Below are 25045 nucleotides of genomic sequence, written 5' to 3' on the forward strand. Positions count from 1 at the left end.
TATGACCTTCCCTGGGCTAATTTTTAGCTACCTTTATTTCTTGGCTTGATCTACTTTGTTTGTCAAAAGTCTTCATCAATGATTAACTAGGCACGAGGTTTAAATAGGCCTTAGTCATTCTGAAGCAGGTAAGACATGTTGCTAAAGCCCATGTGTTTCTGGGGTGACCTTGCTGAGGGTACTGGGTCAAGATATTTTACTCTGATGGGGTCAAGCCACTTCAGCTTTCCTGGAGTTTTTCCCCCTCTCCTTTATCAAGACTTGTATCCCAAACTGTAGTGGCACCAGGGGATGGTGTCATTTCCACCAGCCTCGCCGTCTTCATTGCCATCCAAGTTCAAATGGGACCTTTGGACCTTTTGTCAGAGTCCAGTGCTATGCCAACTCAGCCTCTGGACAAGGGTCTATCTCCTATTTCCATAAGATGCTCTCCTAAATGAGACCTTCTGGAAATACAATTAATTTGCAGAGAATGCTTCCGTAATTCAAAGGCACCAATTATTCTTCTCAAGAAAATTTACTTTCTGATTGCCTTCACGTTGAAACCAAATCATAGCTGACCCTCCAGTGGCGTTTCAGAAGCTCAAAACTACCACACAGAGATTGCTCATCTTTCTCCAATGGAACCACTGGGGGATTTGAACACTGCCTTTGGGCTGACAACATAGTTCATTACTCACTAGGCCATTAGCACTACTAATCCTTCTTCAGTTTTTCTTATTTATTGTGCAGCTCTCAAATTTAAAAGCCAGACATTTCTGTACAAGTTGAAGTGAGACCACCATCAACAGCAGAGGTGATAGAGAACCAGAAGTTCATGTGAGAGAGAGGTGAACTGGAATCACCATACCACAGAGACAGAGCTGCAAGCCTTTGCCCAAGCTTACTGTAGGAATGGGAACAGGAGACAAAAATAATTGGCAGAATTAAAAGGCTTTGTAACACTCTCCTGGAGGCTTGAGGTTGGAGGTCAGAGGGCCTTTGAGAATACCTGAGAACGCTGTCCTCACTGAAGAACTGTACCTTGTTTCCTACCTTAATTAAACTGTGGTATTGGTAAAGAGTATAGAATATCCCTGGACTGCCAAAAGAACAAACAAATGCATTTTAGAGGAAGTGCAATCAGGGTGCTCCTTAGAAGGAAGGTGAAACTTTGTCTCACATTCTTTGGGTATGTTATCAGGAAGGGCTAGTCCTTGGAGAAATGAATCTTGTTGGGGAAGGTTGTTGTTATATGCCGTCGAGTCGCTTGTGACTCATAGCGACCCTATGTACAACAGCCCTAAACTCTGCTCTATCCTGTGCCAATTGCACTGCCTCTGAAACTCCCATCCCAATTACCCCAGTCACTGAATCAATCTACTTCATAGAGGGTCTTCCCCTCCTGCGCCGTCCCTCCACCCTCCCAAGCATGATGTCCCTCTTCAAGGACCTGTCCCTCCTTACAACTTGTCCAAAGTATGTCAGACGAAGCCCCAGAATAAAAAAAAAAAGAGAGGAAGACCTTCAACAAGATGCTATGACACAGTGGCTGTAACAATGGACTCAAGAATGGCAGAGATTGTGATGATGTTGCTGGATAGGACAAGATTCTGATCTGAGGGAGCTCTGGTGGCCTAGTCGCAAGAAGCTGCACTGCAATCCCAGAGGTATGTGGTTCAAATCCACCAGAAGCTCTGCTGGGGAAGGAGGAGCAATCTCCTCCTGTACCAGTCAGATCCGATTTGACGGTACACACACACAAAAGAGATAAAATAAAAGTAAAATAAAAAAATATTCTGATCTGTTGTTCGTAGGGTCATGATAAGTCATGGTTGACTGGATGGGATTGAATAACAACTTTCCTAATAGGGCACAAAATTAGGAGTTCTGTGTGAGTTCTATGGGGCCATTGCAACAAATTGGTGGATCAAACAGTAGAGCAGTGAGAGCCCTGGATGGGACATTTGATGTTGTGAATGATAAGTAGAGTTTGGGGAGCATGTCTGACCTCACATTTATGCACTGTGGTTGTTGTTGATGTAGACTGTTCCTCTTTTTTTTTTTTTAAATAAAAGTCTTTATTTAATTGTGATTTTAACAAAGTTTACAGAAAAGTTTGATTTTCATTCATTTATTGTTGCACATTTTACCCCTCTGGGACTATTCCTGTTGTGGAGGCCAGATGAGGCCGTCTTTGAGCTGCCTGTACTGTTTCTACAAGGGTCTTCTTTTTAGCTGATCTTCTGTTTTACCAAACATGCCACCTTTCACTAGGGGCTGGTCACTCCTGTTTACATGTCTAAAGTAAGTGAAATGAAGTCCAGCCATTCTCATTCCTAAGGAGTATTCTTGCCAACTATCTTCCAAGACAAATATGTTTGTTTTTCTGGCATTAAAAAAGATTATTTGCCAGCAGCACAATTCAATGGCATAGATTAGATTCTTCTTTAGTCTTTCTTATTTATTGTCTAACTTTCAGATTTTAAAACCAACGATATCAGAGACCCATCTGGACCCCGGTTGGTTCTCACCAGAGCTTTGAATCTAGTCCAATCTAATGCTAAGAGAGTCCATGGGAGTCTGTCACGAGAATCAGCCCGAATACTTGAGTTAAAAGGACATTCCACTGCACTTCGTACAGAATGGCTTCCTTATGCAAATGGGAAACATACCCACTTAAACAGCTGGAAATAAAACTCCTGGAATTTGGATTTTTTAGAATCAGGCAATTCTCTAGTTTAAACACTGCGTAACAGAGCCAGGATCCCCTAGAGGTGAAAACTGTACTGACCTCTGAATGCACCACTCTCTCTCTTCAGAATGCCTTACCCCTAATCTGATGTTTCTTCTCCAAGACTTGACAGTCTGGCCCCTGGGTTTTGAGCAGCCAGTGAGCAGAGGCAGCATGTCATTTTCCATGTTGAGCGCCACAGTATCTAATACCTTGTAACAACACAGAGCATTGGTTCTGGTAGATCTTTGGGTCTCTTCACCTCTGCCCTTGCTTTCCTCCCATCGCTCTCCACACCGCAGCCATTGGCATTCCTGAAATGGAATGTGAATGTCATTAATGTCAAAATTCTTCAGTGGCATTCAGCTGGCCATAGTAAGTCTTGATCCTTTCACTAATGCACATAACAACTCAACTTCTTGTTGCTGAGTCTAAACCAACTGATAGCTGGCCTTCCAGAGGGTTTTGCTGAGCCTAAACTGATTCATAGCTGATCTTCCACGGATTTTCAGAGGGAGTTAATCACATAGGAGATCACCCATCTTTCTTCCTCAGAGTAGTTGGTGAGTTTGAACAACTTGCTTTAAGGTTGACAACACAACTCCTTGCCCACTAGGCCTCCAGAGCTCACTTAACACACAAACCCTTTCATAACCTGGTCATTGTACATTTCTTTTGAAATTGTTCTAACAACAACAGAGCTGATATGCATTTAACATGCACCAACATGTCCATTCTCTGAAACCTACAGCGTACCTTTTCAGTAGGAAATAGCTAAGAGAATACGCCATCCCCTTTTCCTTATGAATCAGGGTGAAGTCTCTCTCAGGGAGTAGGGAATAGGGATAGGGAATGGCAAAGGACACACTGACAAAGGAGATTAATCAGAACTGGCCTTGACAAGCACTGTAGCAATTGGACAATTAAAACAGACACTCTCAGGGTGGTGGTGGGGGAAGAAGAATGAACTGGGGAGGAGGGTGGAGAAAATAGTGCAACAATGAATGAATGAAAACCCCAAATCTCTGTATATGTTCATTAAAATTAATAAAATTTAATAGTTAATAAAAAAAACAACAAAAAAAACCCCACGTCCATTCTGATCATCTCTCCTCCCTGATGACCAGTGCCTACTCTGGTTACCAAACATTTGAATTCAGTTTTTCTCACCTACACAACATTCTCTTCAGTTATTCCAAAGTATCTGTAGTTCTTTTTAAAAGTTCCCTTTCCTTTACTGATGTCCATGCAACAAATTCCCATCTATTCATCAAACATTTATTGAGCATTTATTATATACTGTGTAGAATCCCAGGTGATACAGTTTAGCCTATCAAACTCTTTGCCAGAGAATCTATTCTGACTCATAGTGACCCTCCATCAAGTCTCTGAAGTTCCAAATTTAAACAGGAAGAGATTTCTCATCTTTTTTTTCCATGGAGACATTGGTGGATTCAAACCATGGGAGACTTTTTTGGTTAACAGTGTAACCTACTATGCAGCCTGAGCTGCTTGTTACGTGTGGACTGCTAGCTCACAAACTGGCAATACAATCCCAGAATCAGATATGACTGAGGCAACAGCAAAAATGTTACAGAAGAGCATGGACCAAGGTGTTGTTAGACTGGAATCAGTAAGTGGGAGACTGTAGTTAGTGACGGAGGCAAAGGAAATTATGAAGGATGACTCCCAACTTTCAAACCTGGGTAGGCAGGTGAGTGGTAGCACATAGGTAGTTCTATATAATACTAGTTGCTGTGAAGTCAATTCTGACTCAGACAACTCCCCCTGGTCAGACTAGACCTGTGTTCCCTAGAGTTTGTGAAGACTGATGTTTCAAAAATAGATCACCCGGCATACCTTCTGAACTATCACCTGTGAGGGGACTGGTACCCCCAAACTCCTGTATGGAAGCTGAACATGGTAACTGTAACACCAAGCAAGAGTCTTGGTGGTTCTATAAGTGAACATCGGATAGCTCTGTGTTGAGAACTTCATACAAATTATTAGTATTCTTCTTATTCTCATGTTATAACTAAAGAACCTGAGGCCTGTATTTTGTTTTTGTTGTTGTTAGGTGCCATATGGCTCATAATGATTCTATAAACAACAGATCTGAACCCTGTCCTATCCTGTACTGGCCTCATCATCTTGGACACGTTTAAGCCCATTGCTACAGTCACTGTACCAATCCATCTCGTTGGCCTCGCTTTCACTGGCCCTCTACATTTCCAAGTATGGTGTCCATCTCCAAATCATAGCTTCCCCTGGCAACATGCCCAAAGTATGTGAGATGAAGCTTGGCCATCCTTGCCTCCAAGGACTACTCTGTTTCCCAAGACCAAGACATATCTGTTTGAATTTCTGGCAGTCCATGGGATATTCAGAGCTTTTCTCCAACATCACAGCTCAAAGACATCAGTGCTTCTTCTGTCATCCTTATTCATTGTCCAGCTCTCATGCATAGAAAGTGAGAAACATATATGGGGTCATATACTATTTGTCCTTTTGTGATTGACTTCTTTCTTTCAGCAAAATGTTTTCAAGGTTGCTCCATGTTGCAGTATACACCAGAATTTCATTTCTCTTTTTGGCAGAGTAGCAACAACAACAACAACAACTCCAAATGGATATACTTTTCATTTCCCTTAAATCCTAGCACTCTTGCTCCTTGCACATAGAATCAATGGGGTTCAGTGCTTCAGGGAGGGACAGATGCCAAGATGTCTACGCTTTGATCACCATATCAATTTCTTGTCACTTCTGATGAGAGAATGCTTTTTTATTTAATTAATTTTAATGAAAGTTTACAGAGACTTAGGGTTTCCGTTCATTCATTGTTGCACTTTTCTCCTACCTTTCCACCCCCCCAATTCACTCTTCTCTTTGAAAAGTAAAAGAAAAACTCATCCATTGTTATGCAATCCCTCCCCCCAAGTCCACTCCACTATGCAGCCTTCTCTCTGGACTCCTATCATGATAATAATACCCAATCATATATCCTTTGTAAACAGTTCTCTCCCTCATCTGTTTCAATGTGGTATACATCATTCCCCCCTCCTTCTCTGTCTTCCCTCAACCTTGATGTCAATCCCAGTTTACAACAGTGACTCTATTCAATATTTGTCCTTTTGTGACTGAGATATTTCACTCAGCATAATGTGCTCCAGGGTCATCCATTTGCATAATATTTCATGAGTTCCTTGTTTTTCAATGCAGCATAGTATTCCATTGTGTGAATATACCACAGCTTCTCTATCCATTCGTTTGTAGATGGGCACTTGGATTGTTTCCACCTCTTTGCTATTGCGAACAAAGCCACAATAAATATGGGTGTGCATGAGAGAATGTTTTTGAGATGCAGGTTTAACAAAAGAGAAAAGTTAAATTTTCCATTCTGACAGTACTTTTTTATTATTATTGTTATTCATTTTAATGAGAATTTACAGAGACTTTGGATTTCCATTCACTCATTGTTGCACTTTTCTCCCTGCCCACCCCTCCCCTCCCAGTACACTCTTCTCTTTGAAAAGTAAAAGAAAAATTCTTTCACTGTTTTATAATCCCTCCCCTCAGTTCCACTCCACTATGCAGCCTTCGTTCTGGACTCCTGTCATGACAATACCTAAGTGACAGTTCATTTTTAAGAGCCACTCCTACAGACTCAGATCACTGAACGTTCCATTGAGAGTTCAGCCGAGACTGTGCCAGTATAGGTGTATGGTAACATCCCTTCTGACTTATTACCAATCTATTCTTACTGAGGAAAGTTGAGTCGTACCAACTTTTATATTTTATATTTTGAATGTCATCCCTCCCAGATAGTGCGCTCTCAGAATATGACTAAATGTTGTACTAGTCTTGGCCAGCAGCCAGAAAATTAAAAGGCGCATTGCCATGGGAAAGTCTGCTGTTAGGGACCTCTCCAAAGTACTGAAGAGCAATGGTGTCTCTCTGGAGACTAAGGTGCGTCTGATACAGGCTATGGTCTTCCCAATCACTTGTTATGCATCAGAGATTTGGACAATGACCAAGGAGGATAGAAGGAGAATTGATGCCTTTGAGCTGTGGTGCTGGAGAAGAATATTGAGAATACCATGGACTGCTAGGAAAACAAACAGATTTGTCCTAGAAGGGGTTAAACTGGGTGGCTCCTTGGAGGCAAGGATTCTGAGGCTCTGTCTAATATACTTTGGACATGTTGTGAGGAGAGACTGGTCCTTGGAGAGGGACATCATGCTTGGGAGGGTGGAGGGACAGCGCGGGAAAGGAAGGCCCTCTATGAGGTGGATTGATTCAGTGACTGGGATAATTGGGATGGGAGTGTCAGAGACGGTGCGATTGGCACAGGACAGAGCGGAGTTTAGGGCTGTTGTACATAGGGTCGCTATGAGTCGCAAACGACTCGACGGCACATAACAACAACAACAACAACAACAACAAAAAGGGAAATGAGAAAGATTTTTATCAAGTTATCCAATAAGCAAGATGAGCGCAGATCTACTTATGCTTATCTACTAATCCATAGAGAGCAATTTCATGCATTTTTACTACATCAACGATTCTCCTTCTAGACCTGCTTCTCACCTGACTTCACACCTTCTTACAGAATAAAAAAAAACCTTTTCAAATTTATAGATCCCCTCAGACAGGGACTTAGTCCTTATTGGGTTAGTAATCTATCTAAAGACGAGACTTCTGGACACACCATGAATAACAGCTCAGAAGCCTGCCCTCTCCTGTGCCATCCTCATCCGCTCTGATGTACCTGCGCTCATTGCTAACAATTACTGGGTCCATCCATCCTGTTGAGAAGGCAAAAACATAGGAAGGTGAAAGAACAGGAAGTTCATGACCAAAGTCCTAATCTAGGGTGAAAACTTGATGATTTATTAAACTGTTTTGATGCACAGAGGGAGTGAGATCATCCAAAATCCAAAGGAAACTGGATGTGTTCAGGAAGGGTCGAAGAATATTCTAACTGGTACTCTGCTTCCTTATCACATCGCATGTGGCGCAGAGACAGAATGATGGGTTTAAGGCAGATAGGCCTAATATAGGGCTGTGGTTTCCCATGGGCTTATAATGGGTAAGAGTTCCCACATGAATCCTCCACCCCTACTCCTCCCATCCACAACTCAGGAGAATTAGGAAAGCTCACAGCAATGATTCACAGCAAAGGTTGTCATGGATACCCAAGATAGCGGGCAGGTAGAAGATGTGACTTCACAAGCTTGCAGCTCAGGCGTCGTCAGTAGCCTAGGAAGGAAGAGATAGCTAAAATATCCATGCACAACCAAAAACATTGAGCACAGCCTCACTGGCTACAGACTTCACTGATCAAACACCAAGAATTTGAGCTGAATCCCAATAGCATCTCATCAATAACTAGCAAAGACTTATAGGAACACATGAAGACCCAAAATCCAGAGGCGGAGAAAGAGCTCTGGTAGGGAGGAGTACTTTGAATAGACTGAGTTGAAACTTGAAAGAGGTTGTGTTTAGTTTTGGTGTTTTTTTTTTTGTTTTGCCTTTTTTTTTTTTAAATCTGAAAGAGATTATTGTAACCAAATGAGCCAGAACTCCTTATTTGTTTTTTTTTCTTCTTCTTGGTTTTATTAATTTAATGTAAGTTTACAGAGATTTTGGATTTCTGTTCATTCATTGTACACTTTCCTCCCTGTCCACCCCCACCCCTAGTTCACTTTTCTCTTTGAAAAGTAAAAAAAAAAGAAAAAAATTCTTTCATTGTTATATAATATTTCCCCTCACCCCCATCTCCCTCTACACTATGCGCCTTTCATTCTGGATTCTTCTCATGACAATACTACCTAAACATATATTCCTCCTAAACAGTTCTTTCCCTCATCTGTTTCAATGCAGTATACATTATATATTTCCTCTTAGTTTCTCCCTAACTCCCATGCCAGACCCTTTTTACAACAGTGGCACTATGCAGTATTTGTCCTTTCTTTTTTTTTTATTTTCCGTTCATTCATTGTTGCATTTTTCTCTCCTCCCAACCCTCCCTACAAGTACACTACCCTCTTAGAAAAGTAAAAGACAAATTCTTTCATTGTTTTACAAACCCTCCTCCAGGTCCACTCCACCATGTAGCCTTCACTCTAGACTCCTCTCATGACAAAAATACCTAATCACATATCCCTTTTAAACAGTTTTTTCCCTCATCTGTTTCAATGCAGTATATGTTATGAACCCATCTTTCTCAGTCTCTCTCCAACCCCAGGGTCAGTCCTGTTTTACAACAGTGGCACCATGCAGTATTTGTCCAGAACTCCTTATTTGTAACAACACATGTTAGCTTAATCCAGACTATGCAGAAAAGCAAGATAAAAAGTGTAAGCTCTTCCAGAAAACAAAGAAAATTATGTGTTCTACATCTCAATGTATATTTACAGTGCTACTATTAGTGCGGAGGACACTATTTCTTCGAGGATTTCCTTTATGTGTAAGGAGTGCAAGGCCTTTAATTCTGGATCTCTTTCTCTCTCTGTCCCTTCTCCCTCTTCCCCCATAGAGCTGCAGATTTCACATCTGACTGATATGTTTGAGAAGAGTGGTTATTTTTAGCTGAGCAGTAGCTATGTGGTAGAAACAGTTTGTGTTTGGCTGATAATTTAAGGGTGGTTGATTTGAATCCATCCAGAAGTGCCTTAGGCAGTTGAAAGAACAAACATATGCTCTGGAGAGGGTGCAGCCAGAGTGCTCCCTGGACACAAAGATGATACAGCTTCGTCTCATATACATGTTGCTAGGAGTGATTATTCTTGGGACAGGGGCAACATGCTTGGAAAGGTGGAGGGACGGTGAAGGAGAGGAAGACCCTCAATCAGGTGGATTGACACAGTGACTTATAGCAATGGGCTTGAGCATGTCAGAGGTTGTGAGGATGGCAAAGAATAGAACAGGTAGGACAGATACCATAGATGTGTTGTTTATAGGGTCGCTATGAATCTTACTCGGCTCGAGGGCACCTAATAACACAACAGCTGTGCTTTGGAAGAAAGGCATGGCAATCTACTTCATAAACCTATAGCCATTGACGGTCCTTCGGAGCAGAGCCACTGTAACACACGGGGCCACTGCTACGAGTCAGAGTTGATTGAAGGGGATGGGGATGGGCTAAGCAAGTCCCCCCTTGCCCTTGGGTAGGAGCCTAACAGCAGATTGATTCTTCTGTTCTCCATTCTTCATCATCCAGGATTTGGGCCTTCCTTGGGCAAGATTTATTCCCCCCAGGTTTTAAAAAATTTATTTGCATATTTTTAAAAAGTGTGCAATTTAATAATTAAAATAATTTGAAAAAAAACCCAAAAAAACATTGACACCTCGATTCAACTGCATTTTATGCCCACAGGACACGTGGGACAACCTTTGCTTTTTACCCTATATTTCATTCACTGTCGTCCCACCCAGCTCCTCCCTTCACCGGCGTGCAAGGTCTTTTCCTTCCCAGCCAACCACACAGGCTGATGGGAGTGGTGGGGGCTGCCTTCAGTCAGCAGTGGCTCTAGATTCTCGGCTGTGAAAAGAGGCAGCACAGTCATTTAAACTTGATCCAATCTTTTTGGATCTTACAAAGTTAAGCAGTTAACGAAAGAAAACATGAGGACACTTCTGGTGGGATATACACTGAATATTGGGAGGGCATCCTCATTATGATTCGCCTGCTTGCTTCTCCTCTTGGATCATTTCTTTTGAAGGCAGTGGATTTTCCTCTTGTGTTTCTGTCTTCTTCAGTTTCGGCTTATCATATTTCTCAATTTCAGCCACATCGAGTTTGTCAGACAGCCTGAAGCGAGGAGAGGCGTGAGAGAATGTGGAGTCTCCTTCACTCTTATGTCACACTAAGTATTTCAACTTCTTTCAGAATTAAGAAAAGTGGTGCTTGAGTCTCCCACTCCCCAACTGAGCATCCGCACCGCACCCATAAAACACAATCTACCATTTAACCATTCTGAAATGCACATCTGCGGTCTGTAGCATATTTGAAACATTGTGCAGCCCTTGCCACTGTCCAATTCCAGAATATTTTCGTTATCTTTTACCATTTTTCAGTCACCTCCTGTGGCCACTTGGCTCCAGCCTCTGCAACCACCAACTGATAGCCACTTCTAAAACACTGAGCCAATGAAAAGCTGATGAATTGCAGCAGCACTGTATCTGGCACAGGACAGGAAGATGAGCCCTTCAGGTTGGAAGTCATTCAAAATCTAGACAAGATAGTTGCAACAGTGGGCTCCCACACACTAGCTGTTGTGAAGATGGCACAGGATTGGGCAAATGTGTCTTTCTGTTATGCCTGTTATCATGATGAGTGGGAGGTGACTCGATTGCACTTAACAACATCAACAACAGGTTTCAGTGAAGCACAGCCAGGCAGTATTTCATTCTGTTGTACATTGAGTGGCCGTATGTCAGGGGACAAGAGGACAGCAACCAACTACAACAATAATAGGCTGCCTTGAGCTTTGTTGTTGCTGTGTGTCGTGGAGTCAAATACAACTCAGAATGACCGTATGGACAATCAACCTGAACTCTGTCCTCGCCTGCCCCATCTTCATCACTGCTGATACTTGACTTCATTGCCGCAGTCACTGTGCCAATCCGTCTGGTTGAGGGTCTTCTTCTTTCACTGACCCTCCACCTTTCCAAGCAGGATGTTCCTTTCCAAGGACTAGCCTCTTCTAACAACGTGCTCAAAGTACATGAGACGAAGCTTCATTATCCTTGCCTCCAAGGAGCACTCTGGCTGAGCCTTCCCCAAGACGTATCTATCTGTTCTTTTGACAGTCCCTGGAATATTCAGTGTTCTTCTCCAACAGCCAGAGCTTACTTAGAAGCTTAAAACAATATCCAGACCAGCTTTGCTTTTTCTTATTTTGTGTACTGGACTTCTAAAGTGAAAGACTTTTCTTTAAGATAAAATACGTCCGGAAGCTATAACAGAGTTCTGATGGTATGGGTGTTAAGCAGTGGTGGTTGGTGGTGGTGGTGTGTACCATCGAGTTGGAACATATGCCTAGCTGACTTTCCGGTTTTCAGAGAAGCAGTTAATCTTCCTGGGAGGAGTTGGTCCATCCTTCTCCAGCGGTGGCCTCAAATGGCGTGCCTTTGGGATTGCAGCGCAGCTTTTTGCCGCTAGGCCACCAGTGGTTCAAATCCACCCGTTACTGTTCAGGAGGAAGATGACTAGTCTCCTCCGGTACAGATTCATAGTCTCAGAAACCCAATGGAGGGTCTCCATGAGCTGGAATCATGGAAGTGGTGGTGGGAACTTTCCCGTGGGTTGTTTAGGAAGAGAAGCAGGGTCTTAACTTCCTAACAACCCTAGAAGTTGAGGAGTAAGACTGTGATTGTGGGACCCCTATGAAGTTCTCTGTTCTCTAAATATACTTCCAGAAAGACTTAGGAACTAAACAATGCTGCCCTTTAAATGTCAGAGGAGAAAGGCGCAAGAGTTTGGCTGTGAGCACATCACGTGGATGGGCTTATCAGTCAGCCCCGAGGGCAGAGAGCAGGGTCCTGTGGGAGTGTATCCAAGGCAGGTAAGTCTTTGCAGCTGGGAGTATGGAGGACTGGGGCAAAGGCTGTGGTGTGGAGCAGATCTCTCTCCTTCTAAAGGAAGGACAGGGTGCCAGGGAGTGCGGAGAGTGGGCCAAGAAAAGACCCAGAACCGGCTCTGCCCCGTCTCCCTGGAGTCCCTGGAGCCTCTTATTACACGCCATCCCGTGAGAAAGCTAACATCCTCTTTGCTTTTCTGTGTCCACAACTTCAAGGACCAGGGATACAATAAATCAGGAAATAAACGCACAGTGGCTGGCACTTGATCCAACTTCAACTCGTTTGTCAACATTTCACAGCCTCTTTGGAGAGGCCTGTGGAAAGATGAGCTGAGAGGTATAATCCTTTCACCCAGGGAGGCCAGGTGGAGTTTTTTGCCCTCCTGGTGTACTGGTCACTTATGAAACAGCAGTTACAACCCGCCAATCACGTTTTCGATTTGGAAGATCCAGCTGTCCAACAGCCACAACAGCCCAAACTGGGCCCTATCTGAGAGTATCGGTTAAAAGTGAGCTGGAAAGCTGGCTCTGTGCTTTACTGAGGGTCCCTGAACAAGTCAACTGGCTTCTGATGTCTTTTCTTAAACCAGGGATAAAAGTGCTTTCCCTGGCAAGATTGTTATAGTGTCATTCATTGCTAATGCTTTGCCCAATAATAGACAAACTTGGTAAACCAAAAACTGAATCAGTTACTGTTGAACTGATTCCAATTCATCATGGCCCATATGTTTTGTTTGAGAGTAGAATTAGATTTCAATCAATGGCTGTGATCTTGTGGAAGTAGATTGCTAAGATTTTTCTGTTGTTTTTTGGGGGTCTTGTTTTGTTTATTGCTAGGTTTTTTGCTAAGCTATCTCTGGATAGACTTAAACCTTTTGGTTCATAGCTGAGTTTAGTCCAGCAAATCCATGGTGGACATAGTACTCAGTAAACCCAATTCATTGCTATTGATTTAGAACTGACTCATAGCCGACCCTACTGTGGATTTTCAAAGGCTGTCTATTTGCCCATCTTTTTTCTGCAGAGCAGCTGGTGAATTTGAACCACCTGCCTTTGGGTTGGCAGCAAAATTCACAAACAGATATGCCTTGGAGAAAGTGCAGCCAGAGTGCTCTTTGAAGGTAAAGGTGGTAAAGCTTTGTCTCTCATGCTTAGGGCATGTTGCTAGAAGAGGCTCGTCCCTGGAAAGGGACATATCCTGCTTGGAAAGGTGAAGGGTCAGAGAATGAGAGGAAGATCTCTAATGAGATGGATTGACACAGTAACTACAGCAGTGGGGTTGGGTGTGGAAGAGACGATGAAGATGGCATAGGATAGGACAGGGTTCAGATCTGTTTAGTATGTCTCTAGGAGTCATAGTTGACTTGATGGTACTTAACAACAACATGGCCTTGAGAAGCCCTGGTGACACTAGTCTAGTCTGAGTTAACGAACTCAGTCCCATAAGGACAAGTATTATATAAGACTATTATTGTAAAACTAGAAAGATAACTAGTAAAACATGTAAGGATACAAGGAGGGGAGGTGCAGAGGGGTGAGGATGGGAAGGAGGGTAAATGTAGGGTCGCACAATTTGTTGGGTAGAAGGAAGGGTGGATAAAGGAAATGGGAAAGATCTGGTGTGAAAAACAATGTCTACGAACTTTGTAAGTAAACAAGTATAAAATGAAAATGTTATTTTTTAAAAAAAGAAAATACTAAAAATTTTAAATAAAAAGATTTATAGTTTTGGAACCCTTGTGGGGACAGTTCTATTCCATTTTATAGGGTCATCATGAAACAATTTTATAGAAATAGGTTTGTCTTTTCAGGTTTTATGTGAGTTTGGGCAAGTCATTTAATCTCTCTGGATCTTGGTTTCCACATTCATGTGCTGGTAGCCAGATGACCTTAGAGATCTCTTCTGTTCCCAGCATTCTATTTTTCCATGACTAACAAGATTCTTTGCCTGAATCTGGCCCTGCCTATCTAAAGCAAGAGATTAAGCTACTTACTTTAGCTGTTGCAATGCTCAGATAGCAAAGACCTTTGACAGCTGAAAAGGCTGCCTCTCTCCCTCCTCTTGAGCCAAGTTCCAAGGCTGTGGGACAAGGAGCAAGCTAGAATGTTCTTCCAAGCACAGGTCTAGGACAGGGAACAGGAGCTGGGCAGTATTGAGAACAGCCACCTTTGAAATGCTTGCTAGAGCTAGGTGCTTGCAGACATGCCAACATTTGCTTGAAATCCCATCACCTGGGATTTCAGCCTCAAAATAGAGAGGGATGAGATGGATCTCTACTTTCAGAAGAACATTGTCATCTGGACTTCAGTTGAATGAAACTTGTTTTTCTTTCTACATGTCGTTATTGACATTGTTGTTGTTATATACCTTTGAGTTAACTAAGACTCATAATGATCCAGGAACAACGACTCTGAACCTTGTCCTTACTGAGCTAACCTCACCATCTCCAATATACCTGATCCCATTGCCACAGTCACTGTGTCAATCCAACTTGCTGAGGGTTTTCTTCTCTTTTGCTGACTGTCTGCCCTTCCAAGCGTGTGGTCCTTCTCCGAGGATGAACCTGCCCAAAGTATGTGAGACAAAGTTTCGCCATTCTTATTTCCAAGGAGCCTGGTTTCGTTTCCTCTAGGACAGATTTCTTTGTTCTTTTAGCAAACCATGGAATGTTCAGTTCTCTTCTCCAATACCACAATTCAGAGGCATCAATTATACTTCTGTCATCCTTAGTCATTGTCCAGCTTTCAGAAGTATGTAACAAGCAATTGGGAAGACTATGGCTTGTGTCAGGCACACCTTAGTCTTTAGACCGACACCATTGCTCTTTAGCACTCTTGAGAGGTCCTTGACAACAAATTTTTCCAATGCCACCATTTTTTCATTTCCTGATTGCTGGTGCCAAAGGTGTCGATTGTGGATTCAAGTAAGATGATACAGTTAAAAACTTCAGTCCTTTCTCTATCTATCATGACGCTACTATCGAACTGGTGGTGAGAAATTTTGTTTTCTTTATGAGTCAGTAAATTACCATAATTAGGCAAGAGAGAGATGGTTGGATACTGCCAATACTTGTGCCTCTTGGTTAGAAAGTACAGAGGGGTAGATTGAAGTAAATTTAAAAACAAGAAGAAGCAGTTACCTTTGAATTGATTTTGATTCAGAGTAAATTGTATTTTATAAAATTCCCAAGAGCTTTTATAGCCAGGCCCATCTTCAAGTTTTGTCCAAGTAGATTTGAACCCAAACCCATTTGGTTAGTAGCCAAAGTATTTATCTCAGGGACTCAAGGAAAGCAAGTAGGACCTTCCGAGATTCTTAAACTCAATATTTCTAGTTATCCTAATGTCTTTGACTCAGGAGTATACGAAGTTGAAAAAAAAAAAAGAACAAACAAATCACCCCAAATACTCATTGCCATCAAGTCAGAACTGACTCAAAGCTGGTCCTCCAGCAGGCTTTCAGATTCTCTAAATCCCACAAGAGGAGATTGCCCATATTTCTTCTGTGGGGCAGCTAGTGAATTTGAACTGCCTGTCTTTGGGTTGACAGTATGACTATTTAGCCACTAGCTCCCCAGAGCTCTTTCACATGTGGAGTAAGTGCCTTGTACTTAGGAGTCTTTGAGTAACACAAGCAGGTAAGCCCTCAACTGCTAGCCGTGGGTTGGTTTTTCAAGCTCACCCAGAGATACCTCACGAACGGTTCTACACTACATGCATGGAGTCACCTCAAGTCAGAATTGACTCAATGGCATCTAACAGCTGCAACGTGACATTGAGCATAGAGGGCAAAGGCGCTTTCTCTCAGGCCTGGGACGCGGGGCAGGATGCTAAGGAACACATGCTGGCTCATTGCCAGAACGCCTTGGTTCAACCTCATCTACCAAAAAAAGGGGAAAATGCATAGAGCACATTTTCTACAACCCATGTTTTCCCAGAGTCTAGTGTGTGTGTTTTTTTCCGGAGCCTCCCTGAATTTCCATGAGCAATTGCCAGCTATCAGTCAAGGAGCTGGTTTCCAGCTGGAAGAAAGCTCATTGGGCAGTGTCATGTCACAAGCCCCCAGGCCTTTAAACACGAACCAGCCTCTCAACTGATTCTGCTAAGTGACAAACTCCCCGCAGTCCTGCTCCCTCCACGGCTTGTGTTGTGAGACACTTGGCTGCATTGATGCACTTCAGCTTGGCTTTTCCTCTTTGTGATTTGAGTTGCAGAAGTTCACAAAGCAAAATGACTGATGACATTTCCATTTTATACTGTCCCAATAATTCTATGTGTCCCCTTCAGGGTAAAAGAAGTATATGCCACAGAAATGTGATTGGCGTAGGCAAGAAATACCTCTTGGTCAGCCCCAAGCCAGTCACCATCTTTATTAGTCTCTGTCGCTGTTTCCTGCCTGAACTTACAGCTCAGGCACCTTTATTTAATACCAGCCTTCCTCGCTGATCCACTTTATGCTAAGTAGTGCTAATGTACTCAACAGAACTAAAGTTCAAGCTCTTTGCCATCGAGTCAGAACTCACTCACAGCAGACCTCTGGGTTTTGGAGGCTTTTTGTACAGGAGGAGATTCTTTCTGGACTCAGACCTCCAGAGAGACGTGGCCTTTGGGTTAGCGCTCAAATCCTTGAGGCTCACACCACCAGTTGTTGTTGTTGTTGTTGTTGCTGTTGATTGCCTTTGAGTTGAGCACCACCAGAGCTTCCCAATATTCCAGAGTCCTCACAGAGGGAGCATCAACTTGGAAAGTGCCCTATCACTCTAAAATCCTACAATCCTAGAAGGTACTGGCAAAATTCTATTATCAAAAGTCTCCTCATCACTGTTGAGTTAGAAGTGACACATAATTGACACCCCCCAGCCCCACATTGGGTTTCAGAGGCAAATGAAATGGCAGGAGAATGCCTGACTTTCTCTCTCAGGGCTGCTGATAGATTCAAAGTGCCAGAGAGGTGCCACCTTCAAGATAGCAGGGCAACTCGCTGCAGACTAGGCTACCAGAGCTTCTTGTAATTCTATTGTCATTGTGTGTCGTCAAGTCAGAATCAACCCATAGCTGGCTTTCCAGCGGATTTTCAGAGGCAGTTAATCACAAGGAGGGGTCATTGTCTAAGCTGGTGAATTCGAACCATGGGCCTTTGGGAATGCAGCACAGTTTTTTTACCACTAGGCCACCAGAGTTCCCTATAATTCTCTTATCTGGGCAAAATCAGAGAAAAGAACATTTTTCTGCTTCTCCTTGAAGATGTTGTTATTTGCGAGGAGGAGAGACAGAACGAACATATTCTTAAGGATGTGAAAATTTAGGGAGTTAACTAGAACTTCTCAGAGAGTGGCACATGAAGTGGTTGATCATAAATGGAAAGTTTGTCAGTTCAAACCCCCCCAGAGGTACCTCAGGAGAAAAGTCTGGCAATCTGCTTTGGTCACAGCCCTGAAATCGCCATGGAGCACTTCTACTCTACTGTCACCTTGTGCCATAATTGACTTGATGACCCCAGGAAGAAGAACGAGAGCTCAGCAACCACAACCAAGAACGTAAAAGAGGAAGAAGAGTAAAAAACAGAAACCCCTGAGCCCAAAATAGAAAAGGCTTATTAAAAAAAAAAAAAAGGAACTAGGACGTGGCAGGCACAACTTGAATGTGCAGATTAGGTATTTTCTTTGTTTCTTTGTGCTGTCATCTCATTTGTTCTTAATTATTAATGAGAGAGGAGGAATCAAATTAAACATGCAATCAGCTTTGACGTTAACCTGTTGGTGTTGCTAGTGGTTGCCACTAAGTCAGCCATCATGGTATAAAACTGCTCCACGAAGTTTTCAGAAGTTGCCCTGCCAAGTTTGATTCAAACCCTGTCTAGCTGGTTGTTGAGGGATTAACTATTTGTGCTGTTCAGTAACTACAACGTAATCCTTAGTAGAATTCAGTCATTTAATTGACCCCTTTGAGGAACTGCTTGGACTCTCTCATTTCAGCTGGCTTCTCCTTATTCCTCCACAAGAAGGTATCTAAGGTCCACAGCATCATGGGGGAAGAGGGAACCTTGATTTTGTGTAGGTCCTTAGGCAAGTGCTGGCCTTGTCTGCTGACGTCTGTCAGGGGCTCCTCTTTTCACCTCAGCTTGCTCAGAAGCTGTGAGCCCTTCAATGCTCTCCTCCTGCCCTCCGGGTGCAGGGGCATCAGGAAAGGCTCGCTGCCTTTCAGGGAATGTCAGAGCACATGTCTCATCACTTGTTCTTCAGCTCCTATTCATTTGTGGCTTCCTCTTCCCACAATCTCCAGGATGAGAAGTTTCAGCTAACTTGTTTACTTCTTCTCCTTCATGGTGGCCTTATTCCTGGTTCCAGACTCCTGGATAAATTTAAATTATTACAGGGTCATCTTCTCTAGCCTATTAAGAAAGCCTATGATCTGGACCAAACGGAAGTGAAAGTAATTTAGAAAAACCGTTTCTCTCACTCCAAACATAGCATTCCAGTTATTGAAGTCTTGGTGTGCAATCCTATTTTGAATGTTAAAAGTAAAACATTAATTTTTTTTTGTTGCTCTTTAAATTCTTCGGGAATCATCTAATAACCCCTCTTCCTTTCCCAGATGAAAGGATCTCTCTGACCAGTAGGGAGAAGGTCATGCCACTGGTAAACAAACGAACAACAAAAGTACACCAACCTTCCCAATCAATCATTCCTTTCATTCTAATAACTTTGGCTTTTCAGATGTATCGTGGAGCATTTCCCATTTCAACATTTTTCACCTGTATAATTCAGTGACATTAATAGTGTTCCCCCTATTGTGTAACTGTCACCACTGGTTTTTAAGATTTCACCATCTTAATAAAAATTTAGTCCCCTCTAAACAATATGTTCCCTTTTCTTCCTCCCACTCACTCCTAGTAACTACTAAACTTCAGTCTCTATTCACTTGTCTGCTTCAGCTATTTCATAGTTGTCATTCTGTGTCTGATTTATTTCACTCAGAACAAGGTTTTTCAAGTTTATCCATGTTGAGTTATACATCTGAGCACCGTTTTTCTCTGCAGAATAATAATATTCTATTAGCTGTGCCGCAATCCCAAAAGCACATGTTTTTAATTCACCAGCTGCCCCACAGGAGGAGGACAGGCAATCTTCTCTTGTGCAATTTACTGTCTCTGAAAACCCACTGGAGGGTCAACTATGGGTCGGTTACCACTCGATGGCCACAACAACATTATGTATGTAGGGAGCTCTGGTGACTTGGTGGTAAGGAGTTGTGCTGTCACTGCAAAGGCGCGCAGTTCAAGTCCACCAGCTACTCCGGAGGATAAAGATGGGCAGTGTCCTCCCTTGTAATTTATTGCCTCTCTAAACCAAAAGGGAGGTCAGCTCTCAGTTGATTCTGACTCAACAGTACAGAGCAACAAAAAAAATAAACATGCTACTTTTTAAAATTCATTTATCTGTTGATGGATACTTAGGTTACTTTTTCTATTTGGCTGTTGGAAATAATGCTACAATATTTTTTGAAATTATTTTTATTATACCAGTTCATTTACAAAATTAGAATACATTGTTTTTCAGACCAGATTCTTCCAATTTCCCTCACCCCCCATGAAATTGTACAGACCCATGATTAATCTACCCTCCAATAAATGCTGAGGAACAATTATCAATTTGAAGCTCTGCTTTCAACCTATAATAGCTTTTGTGCTTTTTGAAGGAATGAGGAATATTCCTCTAAAACAACTGTTATATACTACTCCTCACTTATCGACAGGTCTTTAAGTGAAAACAGACATCATGTGAGAATGGATGATGACTGTATTAGGTCACAAGATGAAGGCTGATGAAGCTGGAGGGATGAACTGAAGAGGAGGCCAATGTCTTCTAGACCATACTCCTGTCCTCCCAGCTCTGAGAAGGTCTACAGTGGCTGTAAGGGTCATGGTCATATTTCCTAGAATCCAGTTTGTATATGGTCAAAGCACTCACTAATCTGTGTTCTTTGCTGTTTCTGTCACACCTTTGTGCGAGTGAAAATACTATGATGCCAATGAGGCCTTAGCTGGTTATAAAAAGGGGGGGGGGCGGGTGTCTGTGGAACCTTTCCCACAATAGTGACTACTATTAAGTTCTGTAAACCTTGGGAGGCTTGGAGGTTTCTGGGAAGTAAAAAAATAGCCCCAGAGATATGGAAGCCCAAGAGGCAGTGCATTGAGAGTGAACCAAGTCCACCAGAAAGGTTACATTTTCCTTCTGGGGCCAGCTAGGTCACATTCCTAGGAGATAATTCATTGATTTCTTCAAGCCTTAGTTTCCTATAGACTTTATGAGGAAGAATGTGGCATCAGGATTGGAGAAAGACTCATCAACAGCCTTTGTTACGCAGACAATGTAACCTTACTTGCCGAAACTGAGCAGGACTTGAAGCATCTGCTGCAGAATATCAAGGAGTGACGCTTTCAATATAAATTGCATCTCAGCATGGATCAGGGGGAAAAGACAGGGTAATTAATGATGGGCAAGGTTCAATGGTGATGAATTTTATAAAGCATAATGCATGAGAATGAGTGCATGAAACACAATGTGAATGAAGAATAGTGTGAAACACAATGTTTACAAACTTTCTAAGCAAATCAATTTTAAAAAAGTAAACAAAGCAAAAATGCTCACCACCAACCAGGCCAATAGACAGCATCATGATAGATGGAGAAAAGATTGAGGTTGTTAACAATTTCATCTTACTTGGACCAACAATCAATAGGCACCCTTGGCACCAGCAATCAGGAAATCAAAAGATGATTTTCATTGGGGAAATATCCTATCAAGGACCTCCCCAGAGTGCTAAAGAGCAACGATGTCAGACTAGATTGTAAAGTGCACCTGACTTTGTATCTGAAAGCTAGACAATGATCAAGGATGACAAGAAAAAGAATCAATGTTTTTGAGCTGTGGTGCTGGAGAAGAGTATCATATCATGGACTGCCAAGAGAGCAAACAAGTCTGTTCTGGAGAGGGTGAGACCCAGGTGCCCCTTGGAGGCAAGAATGGTGAAATTCCATCTCATCTACTTTGAGCATGGTGTCAGGAGGGACCAGTCCTTAGAGAAGGACGTCATGCTTGGAAGAATGGAGGGTCAGCACAGGAGAGGAAGTCCCTGGATGAGATGGACTGACACAGTGACAGTGGCAGTGGAGCCAGGTGTGTCAAAGATGGTGAGGTTGGTTGAGGATAGGGCAAAGTTCAGAGCCATTGTTTACAGGGTCAGCATGAATCATAGTTGATTTGATGGCATGTAACAACAACCACAACTGCCTCCTGTGTTTATTTAAAGGATTCCATGATATAACACAGCATGACGATAACAGAGCCAAGCACAGGACCTGGTGCATAGAAAGTTGTCAATAAATTGTGGCTGTTATTACAATTACAATTACTATTATATAGAAACTCAAAAGAATATCTGGAACGCAGAATGGAAAAGCTTGTAAAAAAATTATGCTTGAGTATATAAAATGAACAAAAGGGTGCTTTGTATGGTAATTTCTCCTGCTTTCCAAGTAAAACCAAGGAAGTGAAAAATGGGATCTTAAAGCTATAGCCTATGATGTCAAAAGTAACATACTGTGACCAGAATCCTCTGGGGTTTTGTCAAGAAAGGACAAGGATATGTGACTCCCACACTGTAGAATGAAGGTCACATGCTGAGGGCTCAGCCCCTCTCATGATCCCTAGTGGCTCCAGAGAAGTCAGAATCCTCAGAGTGATGTACGACAAGTACAGGGCACTGAGGGGAGGAATACTGGTTTGAAGTCTGAACAGAAGATTTCCCTTTAGACTGTGGTTCCATAATTGGCTGTTAAATGAACAAAAAGGTGTGTGTGTGTGTGTGTGTGTGTGCGTGTGTGTAATGTAGACCAGAATTGGGAGCAAGAGCTCTAGAGGGAATCTATTTGGGATTGAACTGAATGTCCCAAGTAGACACGCTAAAGCCCTAAATCTTGGTACCTGGAAAAGTGACCTTGTTTGGTAATAAGGTCTTCTCTGTTAACATGAAGTTACAGTCGGTTCTAACTTAGCCAGAGTGTTGTCCTTAGGAAAAAGGAGACAGAGATAGATAGAGGGAGGGTCCCATGTGAAGACCAAGGCAGAGCTGCATTCCAAAGAACAACAGAAGCTTCCAGAAGCTGGATTTGACTCAGTGGTACACAATAACAGCTCGAAAGACCAGAAAAGATTTTACCCTACAGATCGCAAATGGAACGTAGTCTGGCTGACATGGTGGTTTGGATTTCTCGCCTCCACATACACATTTCTGTTGTTTAAAGCCATCCACTTTGCAGTGCTTTTCAAGGCAGCTATAGGAGATTAAGAAGCAGCCAAGAAGGAAAGCCAAAGGGGTTAAAAAATAAAATAAATAAAATAAAAGACACTCAAGTTAGAATCAGAATCACTATAATTTGGCAACCCAGGAATTCTTCACCACCACTAATCCCTGTTATTCCAGATAAGGAAACTGAGGCTCACAAAGGTTTGGCCACGGTCTCAGCAAATCTGGGTCCTGCGCTCTTTCCATATCCAGGGCTCAGTGAGTAGACCTGTAGAGAAGAGCCCAGAATAGGTGGGGGGAAGGTCATTTCTGTCCAAGTCTCTAGCTCTATGATTGGCTCAGCTGGTATCGTACAGCTTCGTGCAAAGAAACTCGAGTCCATGAACGGCAGCCAGGAGAAAGCCCTGGGGATGGAGACCCAATGTTAAAACAACAAGAACTTGGACATGAGCAATGGATGGCATGACTCCAGATGCCAGAAGGGAGCAACTGCACCTGCTTAGGTACCGAGGCGTGACAGGACTGGGCAGGCCTGGCCCTAACACCGGGTGGTGAGCAGAGCAAAGGGACAGCTGAAAAAGTCACTTGACAGCACCATCCACAATTCTAGGACCTTAGTGAACATTGTTCTTCTCCTTGCTGGCCCATGTCTAGATCATTTTCCTACTCTTGAGGGGATTGTCCCTCTTCTGAACCAATGTTTTGTTGCCAGAATCTCAAGGAAGATCCAGAGGAAAGGTTGTATAATTGTGTTGTAGCTTCTGGTTATTAGCCAAACAGACACAGTGCAGAGCTGACAGGCAGGAAGATTTGCTCTTCTTGGTCCCATCTGCCAAGAAGGACACACAGAAGATATGTTGTGTCTTCTGATTGTTAACCAGACAGACACAGTGTGCAGCTGACAGGCAGAAATCCTCACTCTTCTTGTGCCTGGCTGCTTATGAGATGCAGACAGGATCTAGAACACAAGTGCTTTTCACTGTCTAATGTCATAAAAATTGTGATATTGTCACTGTAGTGATGGCTGAGGTAGCAGAGCACCAATGCCGTTAACTGGATGTGGTGGTCATGGGTGGTAGTGGCTTATAGCTTCATGGCCACACTGTCTGTTCGCTGATCTCCAGGTATAAGACAGATTCACTAGCTTTCTTAGCAATTCTGTGAACAAACTTCTAGTCAGTTTCTTCATTTCAATTGTTGGCCAACTCCAACAATGCACACTCAGCTGAGACCGATACCAGTGAGGCCAGGGAGTTTTTGAAAGCTCCACAATCACTACACTTGGTACCAGCAGTTTAGGAGATCAGGAGATGTAGTGCTCTGGGAAAGTCTGTAGTTAGAGACCTCTCCCAATTATCAAGGAGCAACGATGTTAGTTTGAGGACTAAGGTGTGCCTGATTTAGGCCATGATCTTTTCAGTCATTTGCTATGCATCTGACAGCTGGACAATGAATAGGATGACAGAAGAAGAATTGATACCTTTTAGCTGTGGTGCTGGTACTGAACATTCTGTGGACTGCCAGAAGAACAAACAGATACATCTTGGAGAAGGTGCAGCGAGAGTGCTCCTTGAAGGCAAAGATGATAATGCTTCATCTCACATACTTTGGACATGTTGCTAGAAGAGGTTCTTCTTTGGAGAGGAACATCAAACTTGGAAAGTTAGAGGGTCAGTGAAATAGAGGAAGACCCTCAATCAAATGGATTGACTCTGCAGCAATGGGCTCGAGTGTGTCAGGAATTGTGAGGATAGTACCGGATAGGACAGGGTTCAGATCTATTATTCATATGGTCACTGTGGGTCATACTTGACTTGACAGCACCTAACAGGGACCCTTCTGAGTTGTCAATCTTAGAAAATGTGATCGGACTCATCAATGCTGGGAAGACAGAACACAGTCTTAATTCTCAACCTCTACAAACCAGTTTTCATTGGAAGGATTTAAGAGCCACATGTTAGTTGTACATTTTCTTTCTCTGTGAGCTCATGCATTTTCAGAGGTTTAGTGTTTTGCAGCCATTAAAATCATTTGTTTGATGTGCAAAGCAAAAAAAAAAAAAAAGAAAATGTGAGAGAATTTACTATGCCAGATTATAAAATTCACTGGAACTCATGCTAGGAGATGCATTTTGAGGCTATCATACTTGCTGAAACCACTCACACGATGCTGAGAGATGAACTTGGCCACACACATTCCCATGGTGGCACTTTCCATCAGGGGACACATCCTCATTCAAGTCCAAGATCTAGAACCTTGCCCAGAGTTACACAGACAGTCCAGTGGCAGAGTTCTTGGAAGCTGTTGAATTCAATTTGGCTTTGAAATGTCAGGATAAAAAGGGCTTTGGGTTCCTTTTCAAGAAGAGCCTAGAGTATAAAACCTGCATGATTTTATAAACAGCACTACAAACAATGAAGCATTGAGCGAGAGAGAGAGA

The 25045-nt window shown here is 42.7% G+C and overlaps 1 protein-coding gene across 1 annotated transcript; it reads right to left on the reverse strand.

The window, feature by feature from the left end:
• Nucleotides 1-10390: 10390 nt before the first annotated feature.
• On the reverse strand, nucleotides 10391-24807 carry LOC102852722 (thymosin beta-4-like protein 3-like). Its single transcript, XM_006898192.1, has 3 exons — nucleotides 24769-24807; nucleotides 22803-22873; nucleotides 10391-10526 (listed from the first exon to the last, which is right to left on the reverse strand). Exons 1-3 carry the CDS (start codon nucleotides 24805-24807, stop codon nucleotides 10391-10393), a joined length of 246 nt encoding a protein of 81 aa, XP_006898254.1.
• Nucleotides 24808-25045: the final 238 nt, after the last annotated feature.

The sequence above is a fragment of the Elephantulus edwardii genome, unplaced genomic scaffold, assembly GCF_000299155.1.
Source record: "Elephantulus edwardii isolate Elephantulus edwardi_28Jun2011 unplaced genomic scaffold, EleEdw1.0 scaffold00222, whole genome shotgun sequence".
Lineage (NCBI taxonomy): Eukaryota > Metazoa > Chordata > Mammalia > Macroscelidea > Macroscelididae > Elephantulus > Elephantulus edwardii.

Excerpts from the sequence above, each read along its gene's own strand:
- LOC102852722 (XM_006898192.1), bottom strand. The coding sequence starts at position 24,807 with ATGGGAATGTGTGTGGCCAAGTTCATCTCTCAGCATCGT. Across the intron at positions 22,874-24,768 it reads AGTTCATCTCTCAGCATCGT|GTCTACTCACTGAGCCCTGG; the intron begins GTGAGTGGTTTC and ends TCTTCTCTACAG. Across the intron at positions 10,527-22,802 it reads GAGACCGTGGCCAAACCTTT|GCTGTCTGACAAACTCGATG; the intron begins GTGAGCCTCAGT and ends TCCTCGCTTCAG.